Raw genomic sequence first — 18,913 nt, 5'->3', positions numbered from 1 at the left:
CTCACCCAATCAGCCACACCTGGGGCCCTGATTGGGCCGCACCTGGGCTCAATAAAGGACGGCTGATTGGGTGAGGCTCAGTAGGCTCCAGACAGCAGTGGAGGAGGCTGCTTTGTCCTTCCCTTGATGTTCACCAATGTGCAGATGCATCATTGCCAGTAAGTCTTGTTATAGTTAGTTATTTCCTTTTGTATATTTGAATTAGATGTATTATTACTTTACAGTTGAATGTTTTCCCTTGTTTGTTTGAAACCTTTGTTAATACCTTTTTGTGTTTAGGTAAAATCATCTGTATCATCTGTTTACATCAATCTACACCTGTCGGATATTCCATCACACACCAAGGAATCTGTCTAAATAAAACCCTTGGAATATGTTCCTCTGGTCGTCCTCATTCTTACCGATGCCCCACTTGCTGAGGCTATACCTTTAACCAACACCTCAAGCAGTTTCTACAGTATGTATAGTATGTATGTATGTATGTATGGAAACTAAAAGTAACAGAAAAGTATGAATAACAGCTTATGAGGGTGTACAACATAACTGCAGTAAACGTATGATATGAATCATACCTGAAATATTTAATATGCATGTACTGTAGTGTGAAAGTGTGCATACATCGTGGGAATTTAAAAATGTGTGCAATTCCCCCTCTGACACCCAAATTGAAGCCCGCCTCGCCTCCTGCCTCAAATACATCGCAGCCTGGATGTCCGCACACCATCTCAAACTGAACATTGACAAAACAGAGCTCCTCTTCCTCCCTGCTAAAGACTGTCCTCTCAGTTACCTCTCCATCTCCATTGGGAATACTACCGTACTGCCCTCTCAAACAGTTAAAAACCTTGGTGTAATCCTTGATAACCAGCTATCTAACTCAGCCTTCATCGCAGCCACTGCCCGCGCCTGTAGATTTTCCCTCTATAACATTCGTAGGATTCGGTCCTGTCTCTCAATAGAGGCGACTCAACTCCTGGTCCAGGCATTGGTTCTCTCCCGCCTGGACTACTGCAATGTTCTGTTGGCAGGGTTACCTGCATCTGCTATCCGACCTCTTCAACTAATTCAAAACTCTGCAGCCCGTCTGGCGTATAACCTGCCCAAATTCTCTCACGTCACTCACCTCTTCCATAAACTCCACTGACTTCCCATCCTTTCACGCATCAAATTCAAGTCTCTAGTACTGGCCTACAGGGCACTCCACCGGTCAGCCCCTATGTATTTACAATCCATGGTTAAGCTCCAACCATTGCATAGCTCTCTCCGTACCCCCACCCGTCCTGTCCGTCTAGCCCCTCCATCAATATGCGGACCCGGGGGTCGCTCATCTAGATCCCGACTCATTTCCTCTTTGGCGCCACAATGGTGGAATGAGCTCCCCCTTTCGGTCAGTTCAGCTGAAACACTGCCTATTTCCCGTCGTAGACTAAAGACTCACCTATTTGGACTATATCTTGGCCCTTCCGGATCTGACTTTTCATAAGTGCTACTTTTTAATTGTCGGTCGTTTTACCTTGCTTATTGCTTGCTATGTTTTTATAAGTGCTACTTTTTATAATTGTTTGTCGTTTTTTACCTTGTTCATTGCTTGCTATATTTTTCTGTACTGTTGTTGATAATGTGTATTCTTTGATTTTATATTACTGTATTGTATTGTAAGTCGCTTTGGACAAAAGCGTCTGCTAAATGACAAAGTAAAGTAAAGTATGTAACAATGAGAAGCATAATGGAAATGTGAAGAAAACATATACATTTAAATAAACTGTGGTCTATTCACATTAACAAGTTTGATGTAGTGGTAACTAAAAAGGAGAATAAACCTTTAGAATAATGCAAATTCAAAACAGAAAATAACAAAAAAGTATGGGAATTTGTCTTCTGCTAAAACCTCTATTGTCATAACTTACACCACAGATTGATAGCACTTTTTATACAAATATACGAGGCAAACGTTTAAAAATGTTGGTAAAGTCAGGTGGCATTCCTGGAAAACACACACAAACACACACACACACACACACACACACACACACACAGTGCATGTATAAAAATGTAGCGATTATTTAACATACCAAGTACTTGTCCTTCTTCTCCCTGTCCAGTGGCTGAGTAACATAGAGAAAACCAGAAGCTCTGTCGACGTTGAAGAGACCAACAGGAGGCTGATCTGCTCCTGGTCCAGTGATGCTGTACACAATCTTCACCTTATCATCTTTATCAGAACGGATCTGGACAAAACACACACAGCCGGTGTTAGACTTCATTAGACCACAATAAAAATTCAAACACCACAATAGAAATTCAAAGACCACAATGGGGGGAAAGTGAAGAGAGGTCTAAGACTTATCAATGCAGGATAACTGTGTTTAAACAAAGTGTCAGTGACTGCCATGGAAACAGGTTTGTGACTTTGCTGTACCATACTTTAGAGATTGAAGTATTCAAGCTGCAGTTTGACTGGGCTTTTGGCTTGTTCTTACCTGCGCCACTGATTGCGGGAAGGGTCCGTTGCTATTCTCGGGCCAGTTAATAGGAGGGATAACCCAGCCTCTCTTTCTCCTCTTCAACCCTCCAGTGGACTTGGGGAAGGTCAGAACAGGCACATCTGGACTGGCCACAGTCTGGGGAAACATGCAGACTTGTGGTCAGTAAAGGGTTGCACAGGACTACCAGGATACTTGCATAACTCGTGAAAATGAACCGAATTGATATTATTAAACTCATCAAAAGGGAAAATGGTGGCACTGTGTACAAATAAAAAAATAAGTGTGTGTGTGTAAGTGTGTGTGTGTGTGTGTGTGTGTGTGTGTGTGTGTGTGTGTGTGTGTGTGTGTGATAACTGCACATTGCTTTGGCTTTGAAAACTAGGTGAAAAATGATTACTGCATGGTAGGTAAACAACTGAGCTGATAGGAGTCTTGCCAATTCAGAAACAGACAGTAGGGGGCAGTGTTTTATTTATTTGTACTACCAAGGAGGTAGCAAATGCCCTCAATGTATCCCATCATACCTCTGTGATATTGGCAGAATCCACCTCAGTGTGATGCTTCTCATGGTTTCCTTGGTGATGCTGATGATGCTTCTGATCATTGTTGTGGTGATGTCCATGGTGATGCCCATGGTGCAGCACCCTGACGGGGATGGTCATCTTGCGTCCCTGGGAGTCCCAGGTGTGAATGGCGAAATCCTGGTGTCCTTCATGTAGAGTCACCACTCTCTTTACCTGGGCATGCCACAAGAGTTGTAACACACACACACACACACACACACACACACACACACACACACACACACACACTTAATATAAATACAAACCCTAACATCACTGAAAACTGTACTACAGTTTGTCTGTTAAACTCTGTTAACCCTCACCTTCAATGTGCCGTCTGGCTCGACTTTAAAGCGGCTGTCATCACTGCTGAAAACAAATCTTGTGCGGCCTGAGCAGTCATCGAAGCCCACTGGAATGGAAGAGGCAGAAATACTTCATTAGACATATTGTACATACATACATATACATACTGTACAGTACATAGAGAAGACATACTGTACAGTACATAGAGAAAACACACAGAGATAAAGGCCTGCTCCTCAGTACCTCAACAATAATGTCATTCACACCGCGTTACAAGAGTAGACTTGCAACACTTGTCAAATTCCATGTTAATTACCTACATGCATAAGAGGAACTTGGCTCTTCCCCACAGATAAAAAGGAACAAACGGAACAGAAACAAATAAAACAGAAGAACAGCCACAAAATAGCACCAGGATGAAAGGATGAAGATGGCTTTCCTGTAAAGAGATTAGAGCCCGACCGATATATCGGTCCACCGATATTATCGGCCGATATCCGATATATCGTATCGGCCGATATGTTGGCCGATATGCCGATATTTTTTTATTTTGTCTTTTTTTAAGTCATAGACAACATGTTGTGTATATTTGATCTTTTTTATTAATTCAAGATATATTTTATATTTGTTCCATTTGTGTTTTTGTATTTCTAGTTATTTATCATTATTAAATCCCCAGTTCAGTTGACTGTTCCATTGCATTGATGTCATTTTGGACAATAAAGTGTATTGATAAGCTGTAAAATATCCTGCCTACATTACATATCTCAAGTCATATCTTTGTCAAGTGTTTGATATTAGAGGGATCATTGCAAAAACATTGTGTAATATAATGTGTATAATATAAGAATATCGGCCGATATATCGATATCGGAATTGTTTTACTCCCCAATATCGGTATCGGCCTCAAAAATCCAGTATCGGTCGGGCTCTGAAAGAGAACAACTCAACCTTAATGGCAGAGCGGAGTTTTGTCTGAAATGAGTCTGCATGAAGCAACAGGTGATGTTCGACCGGCAGAAAATACAGATCTTTGTGGGCTCAGGCACGGAATTAGGGCAACTCAATTATGATATTATAATTATAATTATAATAATTAGGGGTGTTGAGGGGAAAAATGAGTTCAAGTTGTGTCATATTATCTGGTTATATTAGCTGCATTGTATTCGAGTTGGACCCGTTAGACCACACGCTGAGTTAATGCATAGTGTGACCTCAAAGCTCTCAGTGGTCTTAAGCACTCGCAACACACCATACACACTTTGATTCCTGGATTGATGATGCACAGCACAGATGTAGGCAGCACCTTAACCTGGCTTGTTCCAACATAGAATATGGCGCCTCTCCTCCCTCCATCACCTCGTCATAAAGTAAACAAGGCAATGTCATTTTAACATGACATTGCCAACAATAATAAAGGCTTTTTAATTTTATACAGAGGCGTCCATAGCTCCAGTGAACATATGTGAAGCCCATGCAGCGTTCCTCTTCTGATCAACAATCTACATTCCTAGTTTGATTATATGGTTAATAATTTCCATGTGGCCATTTATTAATTATAATGCATTGTCTCAAGTATCCAAACAAGTCACTTTTTAAATCCACAAAAGTACTGGGAAGTGATACCGGAAAAAGGTTTGGGAGTTAACCGAGCGGGCAGGCTTTCTTGGTCACATTAACTCCAGTGCGGGAGTACTAACATCTGCTGTTCCTCGAATGACCACTTAAGGCTGGCTGAAAGAGCGAGTCAATCCCCATTCACCCCCATGTTAAAATGCCCGTCTTCACAGCGTAAATCAACATGTTTACAGCCCAGTTCAAAAAAACTGTTTTGGTCTGTATAGTTAATTTCACCTTTCATGATAATTGTACAGGGAGTAACATTTTTATAGAACTCACAGACGTTTAAAATAAAATAAAGCATGACTGGCAGGTCACCTGTCCACCATGCCATGCCCAAGATGGCAGCTGCCAAAACGACAAACTAGATGGGTGACATCATGACATCACACACACTCCGTCCAGCTCTTTATCTGCCCGCAACCAAGCAATTCTAAAGGAAACACAGCATGGTGCTGTGACACCAATTCAACTAAAGAATGTAGTCAAACAAGAAAAGTGAGTGACTAATGGAGATTACATTAAGACCAGAAGGGTAGCACCCATCTCTGTAGTGTCAAGTTGCACGCACACACACACACGACTTAATTGGTAAATATGGAAATTGCTTCCTTGTGACTTACAATGACTCGAGATGACTCACAACTCTTAAAAAAATACAATAATTGCCAGGTGTGTTATTTGTTGAAGTGCTGTGGTGGATTGATGGATGGTGGTGGATTAAATTTTGTGAATGTTTAAAGGTATTTTGGCTACGAGTCCCTATCCATTTCCTCTATAGCGGTCTGTGCAGACCACAGCATTTTTTTGCTTGTACTCGCTGCCGCCCATTCATTTTGTATTGGATACATCTCTCGGCGCCTTTCAAAGCATGCTGGGATATCTGGCGGCAGACGACGGCGATGAGGGGGCCATTTAAAATCGACCAAAGGTAAAGGTAAAGGTAAAGTCACAACGATTGTCACACACCTGAGTGTGCGAAATTTGTTCTCCGCATTTGACCCATCCCCTGGGGGAGCGGTGAGCGGCAGCAGCGCCGCGCTCGGGAATCATATGGTGATCTAACCCCCCGATTCCAACCCTTTGATGCTGAGTGCCAAGCAGGGAGGCAATGGGTCCCATTTTTATAGTCTTTGGTATGACTCGGCCGGGGATCGAACTCACAACCTCCCAGTCTCGGGGCGGACACTCAAACCACAAGGCCACTGAGCTGGCAATTCAAAATGGAAAAGACGGCAAGACAGCCAATCAAGCTGCAGCGCCAAGCGACCAGTGACGCTGGTGGACGTTACACTGTGTTTTTAGTTGAACCACATTGTGGGGCACGGTGGCACAGGTAGGTGGTAGCGTTCTTGCCTCACAGTATCACAGTAGGGTCCTGGGTTCAATTCCCGTCTGGGACGCTGTTGACATTGGGGGTATGTCTCCCCATGCCTTCGGTGCCTGGTGCCCAGGTGGGCTACAGTATCTCGTCGAAAGGGCCTTTCTGTGTGGAGTTTGCATGTTCTCCCCGCAGTGACGGCGATGAACCGGGGCAAGGGGGGTCTAAAGCCCCCTCGCAAATTGCTGTAGCCCCAGTTAAGCCCCCTCAGGTGTAATTTGAATAATCTGGAAAATGAATCAGACTGTAAAGCATTATTTTGGAAACAGCTATGAACTTGCAAATCGTCTACATAATAAAGTTACATATAACAATTGTTCTTTGTAGTGTCTGTTTCACATTACAATTTAAAAGCTCATGAACACACCAAACAACATGAACAAGTTTAGAATCTGAAAGGGTAAAATCCAAGGAGCTCTTGAGAGCACCAAGGAGGACAAAGTTTCTACCTGAAAACTGAAAATCCGAGGAGCACTTGAAGGCAACATTAGTCTGCCTGTGTCAGCTGTCACCGGCAGACAGTGAAACTGAAAGATGCTACGTTTTCTGAAAAGAGTTGAGAAACAAAAAGTAAATCCAGATCCTGTCGCCGTCGAGGACAAGGAGGACAAAGAAAAAGATGGAGATAATGATGTGTGCTGTGTGCTATACTGCTTTTATTGAGGAAAAAACGAGAACCTATTGTATAGTAAGTAACTCTGTCGAAGTCATGAAACTTGATTTTTTTCTTAGCACCCTCACAGATTGGTTTAGCCCCGCTTTAGCACCGGTAGAGAACTCATCCCGGCGCCGTGCCTGTCTCCCCGTGCTCCTCCATATAACATCAATATGAACTAAAAACATGCAGAAGATCATCGTCTGGTTGCAGCTGCCCATCGTACCTGGCCTGAACCGGAATGGGTCAAACACAGAGGACACATTTCACGGTGCCTCCAATTGCGTGTGTGTGTGTGTACTGGCTGCCATGCACGTCGTCTGGGACGAAAATAAAGACTGCTTTTGTCCGTCTGGAAAACCTTATCTCATTTGTGGTTTACATTTCAATTTAGACTGTGTATAACAAATGGCCAACCGACCGAGTGCATTCCTTCAGAGTTTGCTTAAAAGAAGGTACAGTGAAAATGCACTAGCACATTGCTGAAAAGACCAACTACCTCTGCTGCTCCATCTAAAACTGCTTCCAAGGTGAGAGTAGATATTTTTACTCCACAAGTATGAGATCAGAAGACAAATAATTGGGAAGTATTGCGCAGTGGGAGAATGGGAATGTGTTGTTGCATTCTTGGACTAAACAAAAATGCTTGTGATAGTGTGCGTTCATTCCTGTCACAATGACCTTTAGCAGGTCCAATCAGCCCAGCCCATTCGTCTCTAGTCTGTGCTGTCATGTCAGCCCATTCGTCTCTAGTCTGTGCTGTCATGTCAGCCCATTCGTCTCTAGTCTGTGCTGTCATGTCAGCCCATTCGTCTCTAGTCTGTGCTGTCATGTCAGCCCATTCGTCTCTAGTCTGTGCTGTCATGTCAGCACAGCCCATTCGTCTCTAGTCTGTGCTGTCATGTCAGCCCAGCCCATTCGTCTCTAGTCTGTGCTGTGTCACTGGACTGTGCTGGACTGGACTGTGCTGTGCTGTGTCACCTGGACGTGTCACGTCCAGGGCCCGTGTCACGTGACTCACGTCCAGGGACCGCTACCATTTCCTACCCTGATTTTCTTACAGCTTGTGTGTATGTGAAAGGAAGGGAGGAGGGTGAAGTTCATACAAATTTTATGATGAAGTATATTGCAATTATTGTGATGCAGTGTACAAATGCAACACTATTGATTATACTGTATTCAAACATCCATATTTTATAAGAGGTTTCTATATGCTCTAAAATTGGATGACAGTGTAGATGTTCGAAATAATTTCTCACTTTAGCCTTTAAGATGATGTTCTCATTCTGCCGTTACATATCTGTCATTAGTAAGGGGACCTCCATGTTACATATCTGTCATTAGTAAGGGGACCTCCATGTTACATATCTGTCATTAGTAAGGGGACCTCCATGTTACATATCTGTCATTAGTATGGGGACCTCCATGTTACATATCTGTCATTAGTAAGGGGACCTCCATGCATGTTTGTATGGTGTTCGGTCATTGTTTGCCAGGATAATGGATTTAAAATGAACGTCGCCTATCAATAATTTGTTAATGCAAGAGATCAAATGTCAGGTTACTAACATACTATATAATATATATATATATATATATATATACATACATACATACATACTAGGGGTGGGGGAAAAAATCGATTCACCTAAGTATCGCGATTTTTAATGTCACGATTTTTTGGATCGATCTTTTATTCCAGAATCGATAATCGCAAATTAAAAAAAAAAAAAAAAAAAAAAAAAAATTTTTTTTTTTTTTTTTGGGTGCTTGCAGTCAGGCCACTCACTGAACAGCAGGCCAGGCGCCGCCTACTGGTTTACTAGTGGTTTTATTACTTTATTAGTTAGTCTGAAGTAATAATTACACTTCAGGGTTAAAGTGGGTGCATCTCATTGTAAAATTGGACCCAAATCTGGCTTCAAACGGCCCAAATTTCACGCGCGTTGGCCCATATCGGCCTGGCCTGCTTGGTATCTAATGCCCGGCCTGAATTATGATCCCAGTCCGCCCCTGTTTTTAACTATATCGCCCAGCCCTACTCATGATATATAATATACAGTCTCTAGTGTATGATTCAACTTTTCCCATGTTCTAATCTAGTGTAAAAAAGCAAACAAACTGAAAAAATAAAAGAAAAAAATAAACAAAAATCGCAATAAATCGTAATATCGAATCGCAATAATCGTAGAATCGCAATAATCGTGAATCGCAATATATATCGAATCGGCACCAAAGTATCGTGATAGTATCGAATCGGGAGATAAGTGAATCGGCACAGCCCTAATACATACTGCTGTGATCGTGAAAATACTAAAAAGGTCATAATTAAGGGAAAAGCAAGGTCTATGCATACAGATGATCAAGTTCACAAAATGATCGTGTCTCCCTTATAATAATCCTGTGCAGTTCTATGACCATTAAACCAGAGATCTTTACTACCTTCCTTGACACAACCTTGCATAGTTATTGATTTTTTTTTTTAATGTTCATCTATAGGTGGGCGTAGAAATGTGAAATATGATGTTGACATCCTTCCCAGCGCTACATCGCATCACAAATCCAATGTAAGGAACAAACCAGAAAGAAAATGAGAAGCGATCTGTGGAGGAAGTCCCCAAATCCACATGACTCGCGAAGGGTAACATCATGAGTTACAATCATCTGGTTGTTGAATCTCTCAAAGAAGCGTCCTTGTTCATTTCTATGGAACTACCAGGAGGAGGATTCTTCTTGAAATACCCCGCAGAGGGGGCATCAGAATCAGAATCACTTTTATTGCCACAGTAGGTAATAATCAGATTACATAAGAGGAATTTGACTTATAGCGGTCACATCAATAGTCACAAAACGGTTCAATACTGTACATATACACAGGAATCCTCAGTCTGCCACGATACGACTTTGATTCAATTCAGGGGTCTGCGATCGATATTAAGACGATATATGCCCATTTAACACAATCAGTTACCAAATTGAATAGGCTACCTCGTCAAATGGTAATTAAGACTTTTTAAGGGCCTTCATTTTCCCTAAATTGATTGATCAACTTTTAATACTTTTCAAGACCCACAAATTAGAAGGACCTGAGTGATAAATAGGAATTGACAGTCCTGGTGGCTTGGAGGGCACGATATGTTCTTGCGATGATGTCATCATTCATGGGCACACCACCACTACCTCAATCTGGCTCACCACCTTGTCACATGTCATCTCTCTCATTTCCTTTGACATTGTATGGAAGGAATGCCTGAACCTACATCATGACGACGACGACGACGACGATTCTATTATAGCCCAGCAGCAACACAAACATGCAGCAGTATTTTCACTCTTTCAAAATAAATTGCATTGCAAAGCGCTGACTTGACTTCCCACAACATTTAGGCTATAAATGACTGCTAGTGAACATGGACCATGCCCCAGTGACTAGAAGGGAAATAGATGCAGCAAAATGGCTGCTTGTAAGAACTGGGAGGGAGTTGAGATGACAGGGGGATGGGAGGGGGAAAGTGAAAGACTGAGACGTCCTGAAGATAATGCAATGAGAGAAAGCATGCAGGCAGAAGAAACAGAGGGACAGAGATTTGCGATAGAGGAGATAAGACGAGCATTCAAAATCAACACAAGAGAACTGCTGGAGTCTGAAATTGAGCAGCGGGCAAATCTGGGCAGTGAGGTAATCACACAACACTCCAAGTTGTTGTGCGCCAAATTTGTACTGGAAACATAGCATGAGTAATCGCTGATTAAACAATATCAGCTGGCAGGGAAAATGGCAATATCTCAAGTTTAATCAAATGAATTTAATTAGGTGCATGTTAAGGCCCAATTATACTCTACGTTAAAGACGGAGAGGGACAGAGCCTTCTGTCCGTTTTCTGTCCGTCATCTGAAAGCTTACGGATACGCATGAAACGCAGCAAAACCACACACACACACACACACACACACACACACACACACACACACACACACACACACACACACACACACACACACACACACACACACACACACACACACACACACACACACACTTGACTCTCTACTGCCCACTGGTGGATGTATTGCTTAACATGATACCAACGTGAAAGACGCATGGAAGTGTGTGGGCAGTGACGATTACACCGTTTGGAACGGAGGCGTCTATTTATGTATGAAAATGGAGTATAAATGAGCCATTAATCTGCAAGAGTGAGGAACCAATGCAGGCAAATTCTCACACACACACACACACACACACACACACACGTTTGTCGGGCTGGGCAGCGGGCGCTCCCTAATGTATAGCAAAAGGGATAATCTTCACTAACGTTATTGCTGAAGCTGAAAATAATATTTCAGTTTGTGAAAGAGGCCCGGTGAATTTGCAATGAAGTGAAAGGGTTTAACTAGGGCAGTTATTATTTAGACAGAATAACTGGTTTGACGTCCCGAGGCAGATTACAGCTCCTGTACCTACACGCCTGGGGATCTAGGCAACCGCCTTCAACACAGAGGAGCCCAGGGTCAAATTCACACACGTTTGTTTTGCTATTCACCTTCTGTTCCAACATAGCGGGCAGCCAGTCACACACACACACACACACACACACACACACACACACACTTACTTCCTGTTTTGTTTACACTTCTTGTGACATTACTAGTGACCAGGTAAACCAAGGTGTTTTGAACAGGAAGTCATAACACAACTGGGTCAAGTGGGCGGGGCTACATAAGGTGAATAGTTTAAGGCTATTCAGTTGCTTTGCATAATGCTTCCTAAACCAACCCACTAAATGGTTAACCTAATTCTGAACCGTTAAAGGAACACTCCACTCCTCTCAACTGTCAAACTAGATGAATGATGAATAGTTTGACAGTTATTGAGAGTTGATTTGAGTTAATGAGTTATTAATTTGAGTTAGTGTGGACCAGTGATGTCACTGGTCCACACTTTAACACTCAATAACTGTCAAATTAAATGACAGACTTCAAAACCGTTTACAGTTTTCTGATATACTACTGATGTTCTAATGATACAAAGCTGGTTGAAAATGGGCGGAGTGTTCCTTTAAGAGGGGCATTAAGTAAGTGATCTATGACTTAGAACTATCAAGTCTCGTGATGCCAGACAATTAGAGATCTCCACCTACCAATCGTCCGGGCATCGCCATCATCTGGCCAGATTATTGGTAGAACGATTGGCCAGAACAGCCGCTAACAAACCTTTGTCACGTTACCAGAAATTATGCTCTCCCCCACCATCCATCCACTGTAGTGAAACAAACTGCAGATACAGCAAATCACTTTGTAACATGGAGAGAACTTTTCAAAACATTGAAAATGGATCGTCCCTAGCAATGTTACAATATTTGATTCCGTTTTATCCGTTTACAAGGCCAGGCCCGGTTCTACGGGGGTGCAAAAGCATGCATTGCACCCTTATTTTAATTGTCTGCATGCTCAGTTGAAAAGTTTTTTTTTTTTTTTTTTTTTTTTTTTTTTAAATAAATGCTACAGCTGCACACTTACTGTTTAAACTTGAATTATAGTTGTTGTTTTTCTTTGTTCTTTGATGTGATTTTATCGCTTTTTGGCACCTATATGTAACCTTTTAAGGTTGAGATAATTGTATTATCATTATGGTCCAAATATTTCAGTAAAGCACTTGAAACACTTGAAATATTCTTGCTTGGGTGGTATCATTATACTTGAAATGATGGTCAAATGCATTATTTTTAGTAAAATAACATGTCAAATTTTTCGGGTGGGCATCTGCACCCCTTCCTATCTAGGATGCACCCCTAGTCATCTTGTTCTGGAACCGGCCCTGTTACAAGCACACAACTTCCGATGTCCCAGCATCTAATCTCGCCAGTGAATTTGCTCATTCACAATCACTATTCGCCACAATAAACTTAGATGATTTTAGCTTATTGGCAATGATAAACTCACCCTGGAGCAAAAGCACAAACAGACACACATGGCACAGTGAAAACGAAGACGCCACCTTTAGTCCACTTTGGGGACTGCGCAGGATATACAATGGACACATGATCATGTGACTCAGTCTAAATACAGGGGACACATCATCTTGTGACTCATCATGAGCCATCTATCAAATCCATCTTTATTTGAAGGCTTATTGATAGTATTCTGTTACATCACCACACGGCCATCTTGGTGAGCTGTGTGTATTGTAGCGCCATATTGATATTGGTATAGGGAAATACTTGTGACATCATGGGAATACTATAAATGTGTCAGCTCAGTCCACAACTGACTCGTTTAATTGTGGGAGGTAATATACAGTATGCGCCGCGCGTGGGTTCTTTTGGCAGTCACTACTTGTTGGCAAAACACCAAGATGGTCAAACTCTGTCCTGTACATAGACTCATCATTGTTGGACATGAGGCCTAGTGGTGGGTTAGGGTCATGAGGCCTAGTGGTGACATGAGGCCTAGCTGTGTCTGCAAACCTTCAGGGTGCACACAGAGGACAAAACTAAAACGTTACAGGGCTTTCCTTTTCCTTAGAACTTTTTATGTGATTAGAGAATAGAGATCCCAATTGTGTGTGTGTGTGTGTGTGTGTGTGTGTGTGTGTGTGTGTGTGTGTATATATATATATATATATATATATATATATATATATATATATATATATATATATATATATATATATATATAACACACACACACACACACACACACATTACATAGAGTAGTACACATTACATAGAGTAGTTTGTGTCTGAACCAGAACAGCGTACTGCCTAAGATTCCTAAGATTTCGTGCTGGCTGGATCAGCACTGGGTTACATTTGAGCCCGTTTTCAGCACTGCTTAATGCTTCTCATTTTACCTTAGTAGCAGTGCATCTGTTAAGGCGATATTTGCCAATTTATTTGCATAATTGCAAATTGGCCAATACTCTGTACTTGAACAACAGACATATTTGAGTCAAGAGGGCAGGCCGAGCTCTGGTTAGGCCCTCAGGGTCCCGACTCAAAGCTGTGGCAGGAAGACAAAGCTGCACTTCAGCCATTAAACAGACAGGCTTTGTTGAATCTAAAGCAACCATCGCACAGCACCAAACAGCTGACTAACACCACCCCATCACCTGGACCAGGGGGTGGGCAACTGGCGGCCCGCGGGCCCCCCGACCTCACTCAGTGTGGCCCCTGGGTCAATTTCTAGCTAGAGCTAGAGCAAAGTTTCTGGTGTCATCTGAATGGAAGAATTAGTAAATTTGAATATGAACAAGGGCAAATTCGGCCCTGGACCACGTGCGGCGTGTGGCAACGGCGGGGGCAGGCATCCCTGGGTTGTGTCTAGATGGGGTACAGCCACGGATGGAGTGACGTGAAATGGTGGCAATTGTTATTCCATGTAATTTGTGTTACTTGTTGTATAGTGTCATGACGAAAGCAAAGATACAAGAGGGTGAGATAAAGGATACATCCCCCCAATATTGAAGTAGCCTATATTACAGTGTGTGTGTGTGTGTGTGTGTGTGTGTGTGTGTGTGTAACTTCCTCTCGACCCAACTGTATTTTCATAATTTCTGATCACCAATTATTACCATTATTATTATTTTTTTATGGCTTTATAGCATGAATGAGAGATGAATAGAGGGGGCCCAGCTATTTTAATTTTTGAAAAAAAAAAAAAAAAGAAGTCATATTTGAGATCCGGGGCTTTTCATCAAAGACCGGGGGCTGTTGCCCCGAAAGGCCAGGCCTAACGACGCCACTGCTTGTAGGGAGATGCTGCTTTATCCTCAAAACTGCACGATAATGTCAAATCTAATAAAAAGAAGAAAGAAATCTCCGATAGGCTCAAAGAACATGTCGGTGATGTCAGGTGTCAGCTGCTGACTGGGAAGTGAATACAGTGCACGCCCCCGCGAAAGCGGAACGTGTGTTTTCCGTTCCATATGACTGACACTGAATTAATCGTGTTTAGAGGAAACCAAATTAATAGACGTGCGATCTCTTTCTGTCTCTCTCTCTCTCTGTCTCTGTCAATAGTCACAGCTGTATCTGTAGGTTATTCACAATAAAAATGGTCCGGGTGTTTTGCCAATGAAAGTTCACCGTATATGAATCAGCAGTCATCAGGAAATGTTGACACAAGGCTCCAGACGACTGAACGCGATCAGCATCAAACGCTAGTCTAGCAGATGTCAAACAGAAACAAAACTAAAAAAAAGAGGGAAACTAAACTAAAGCAGCCTATACAGCCTTTTAAAAATGTAATTTCCTGGTTCACTTTTGACGGGGACAAGAAGGCAGGTGAAGTGACGTGTACTCAGCTGCTGCAGCTGCACCGACGCTGCGCCTGGATCCTGTGACACTGCGCCTGGATCCTGTCTGTGACAAGCGGCTTGTCCGACAATTGCATGCAGCACCATCGGCTAATATAATAGACATCGGTTCGCGCAAACAGGTGCAGGATTCGGCCAATTTCAGGCACTGATTGTGCAGAAAAGGAGGGGCGGCCACCAGCAATTTGTTGTTGTTTTGTGAGGGGCTACAGTGCCCCCTAGCTGAACTGGCGCCCCCGACAGGAGGCTGTTTCACCTGTAGGGTGAGCCGGCCTACGCCACTTCCCGTTTCAGCACGGGCCAAAGCAAAATAATAACGAAATAGCGTGTGTGTATAATGGGCCGAGGGTATTTGCATTGGGAGGAGGTGTGTGTGTGTGTGTGTGTGTGTGTGTGTGTGTGTGTGTGTGTCTGTGTGTCAGTGTGGAGGCGGTGTGTCTGTGAGTCAGTGTGTGCTCGTCGAAATGAAGGCAGCGTCCCAAGCGGGCGGGGTCAGGCGTATTGAAAACACACCACCCCTTCGGGAAACAAGAGTGAAAGTCATCCAGCGTCCCCAAAAGTGGAAAGCGTCCTTTCCGTTCCATATGACCGACTACTGATACTAGTCTGTTGACCCGTACTTCGCACGTGGTAAAAAATATAAATGTTGGTATAATAAACTTGGATTACCAGTCCTTTTCATCAAATTAGCAGCTATAAATTGGGAGCGATGGTGTTACATTAGGCTACTGGTGGAAGTGCACGGTCACAATCTGGCCCTCTGGTAGCGAGGACATTTTTTTGTGTGGCTCCTCTCTATCATCAAAGTTGCCCATCCATGACCTGGACTGTCAGTGACATCTGTGTTAGGCCATGATGACACACATCAGATGTTAGGATGTACAGGTATGAGGCAATGGAGATGGGAAGTACAGGAGGAGGAACTGGATTGAGATCAAATAAATAAATAAATGAATAAAAAAGGGGAACCATGCAGTTTGCAGAGTCCTGACCTACAATCTTCTCACTGCAAGTCTCAAATTACCTTCACGGTGTGATTGCAAATGCCAGGAGCAGTGGCGAGTAGAGCAGGTACTGGCGATGGAAAAACCACTATAAATTTGTGACCATCTGTATTGTGGAGACAATAGTCAAACTATGATCAAAAAAAGAATCATTCTTCAACACATAGCTGTGTTACCTTCTTGTAAATTAAATTAGGGTGAGGTTTAACAATTGATCAATTTTGCTGGGGACCACCTGGAACACCTGGACCTGTGGCAGTCCCCGGACCCCACGTTGAGAACTACTGGATTATACCACTGGACACACCATTTGAAAAGCTAAGCCTGTTAAAGCCTAATGCCTTTTTAATGGCTGCCATGGGGTCTGCAAAACAAGCTTGGGCACATAGTTCACGTAGGAAGCAGCTTTATCTGTGTGGAGTGAGAGCGAGCTGAGACCTGAGGTTGTTTGGGCTAGATGTCGAAACAAACAACTGAAGTCTGTAGAAGGCCATCTGAGAAGACTGAGGAGACCGATAAGGGCGGGGTGGGGATCATTACGCAGATGTCCTTAAACGGTATGAGCCATGCCAGTAGGCTACACTCCTTGAGAACTCTCCAATGTTGTCACGCAAATTGTATCACTAAATGCATTTTGTATAAAACTAGGATTTTTGTCCCACTGATGATGTCACACAATGTCTATGGCATCATCAGTGACATCATTATTGACCAAAATCATCTTATGACATCACTGATGATGTCATAGGCAGTGATGATGACATAGGCATTGTGACATCATTAGTAATGTCATTATGTCTGGGTTCCCACCATACCAACTGAAAATGCCCTTCCTTCTAAGTTTTTTCTACTGAAACCAGTTGGGAAAATACATTTTGTTGCATTCTTGTAACTGACACATTTGTAATAAATAATTAAATTATCATCCCTGAAACTCTCCCTGAGAGTTTATCAAATCCCCCCGACTTTCCTTCCTTCCTCATATAGGCTACCTTTTAACAGTCCATGATATTCCAGGAATCCCATGACCACTGACCAGTGGATAACATTCAAAGTGTTAATGTCGACATTGTGAACCACACCTGTGTAGGCTACAGATTAGAACAGCTTCCTTACCTTTACCCAGGATCCTCCCCCACTGCATCTGCTTTCTGTTCACTTTGAAAATCAACATATCCGCATCGAAACCAGGCACACATGCTGGCTCCTCAGGAGACGCTAAAGTCAAGGCCTATAGATGGGGGGGGAAGAAAAAACGAATAAGCCTCTACTATAGCCATATCGAATTAAAACAGGTCCGAATAGACTCGACAAGACTCGGCAAGAGTCGCCAAACTCCATTCGAAAATCTGGCAATTCAATGCCGCCTCGTTTGGCAATTGTCCCACAGAACAACGCTATAGTTAAGGACATTTTATAAATCGTCAATATGACCCTTAAATACGGCATACGTTAACGTTCAACCATATGTTACTGAAATAAAGGGCTGCTTGTTGCCCAATGTCCATATTATGCACAATTTACCAACGTCTGGCGAGGTACAAAGTCAGCAGGAAATCTCACCTGGAAAAAGACGACTAGAAATCCCAACACCGCGAACCAGGCGGTCCCCATTTGTTTGTAAATCCTCGTTAAATATTCCTCGCAAGGGAAAGAGTCAATGTAATCAATTTAAAAGATATTCCTTTGTGTGTTTCTTTGTCTTGTCTCTTGTCCGTAGTTAGACTAACTGAGGGAGGGCGAATCCAGCCAGACGAGTTGTAGCAGGTAGGCTACTTTCTTCATATGACGTCAGCTCACACAGGTGTGCGCGTTCCTCGTTCCAAATATGGGCATAGAGGTGAGCCAGTCACACACCGGACAGACAGGTAGACAGACAGATACTGGTGGTTTCTGTCAGAGAAGTAGCTGTAAAAAAAAAGAATACTAAAGTTTTTAAATACTAAAGATTAGCGGGGGGCATAGCCTACCATCCCTACCCGTAGGCTATTTAGTAGGCTAAATAGCTTCCCACCAATGTGGTGTAGCTTCTAACATTAGCTGCTTCTACAACTTTGTCTCATTTCCTCTTGTGTGAAGACTGTCAGTGCTCTTTAGCTCCCCCCCCCCCCCCCTCTCTCTCTCTCTCTCTCTCACACACACACACACACACACACACACACACACACACTGCATCCATTGTTTGAAGGCAGTATTGAGCAGGAATGGGAAGAAAATTATAGTAGCCTAAATACAACAACAAATATGACTTTGATAACAAAACAATCAAAATTATAGCTGCTGCGCAGCAATGGGTCGTGGCCGGGCAAGTCTCAAGTCTTTTAGGTTGCTTCTCAAGTCTTTAGTCACAAGTCCAAGTCAAGTCTCTTATGGATGAGCTTTCTATCATCTGCTGCATGTCTTCTCTGTCCTAGGGTGCAGCTGAACCCTTGCTTCCTAAAACACAATACAACACTATCATAAGTTAGCACTCATGCTAGGGCTACAAATATTTCTTCTTCTCCAGAAAGGTGTACAGACAGACAAGCAGACACACAAGTTACTTGCCTCCTTGCTGTGGTAGAGTCGATGAGGTGGGAGA

General features: G+C 42.8%; 1 protein-coding gene across 1 annotated transcript in view; it reads right to left on the bottom strand.

The window, feature by feature from the left end:
- LOC310796301 (B-cadherin-like) overlaps positions 1–18,085 on the bottom strand; it is a 33,725-nt gene extending 15,640 nt beyond the window's left edge. Inside the window, exons 1-6 of the mRNA XM_083658463.1 lie at positions 17,896–18,085; positions 17,449–17,563; positions 3,373–3,461; positions 3,011–3,223; positions 2,481–2,621; positions 2,073–2,228 (exon numbers count right to left, since the gene is read on the bottom strand). Of these exons, the coding sequence (XP_083514589.1) occupies positions 2,073–2,228; positions 2,481–2,621; positions 3,011–3,223; positions 3,373–3,461; positions 17,449–17,563; positions 17,896–17,946 (765 nt within the window). The 5' untranslated portion in view covers positions 17,947–18,085. The remainder of the gene's footprint in view (positions 1–2,072; positions 2,229–2,480; positions 2,622–3,010; positions 3,224–3,372; positions 3,462–17,448; positions 17,564–17,895) is intronic.
- Positions 18,086–18,913: the final 828 nt, after the last annotated feature.

The sequence above is a fragment of the Poromitra crassiceps genome, assembly GCF_964638095.1.
Source record: "Poromitra crassiceps genome assembly, chromosome: 22".
Lineage (NCBI taxonomy): Eukaryota > Metazoa > Chordata > Actinopteri > Beryciformes > Melamphaidae > Poromitra > Poromitra crassiceps.
Note: the sequence above shows the minus strand (reverse complement) of the source record. Positions and strands in the feature narration are given on the sequence as shown.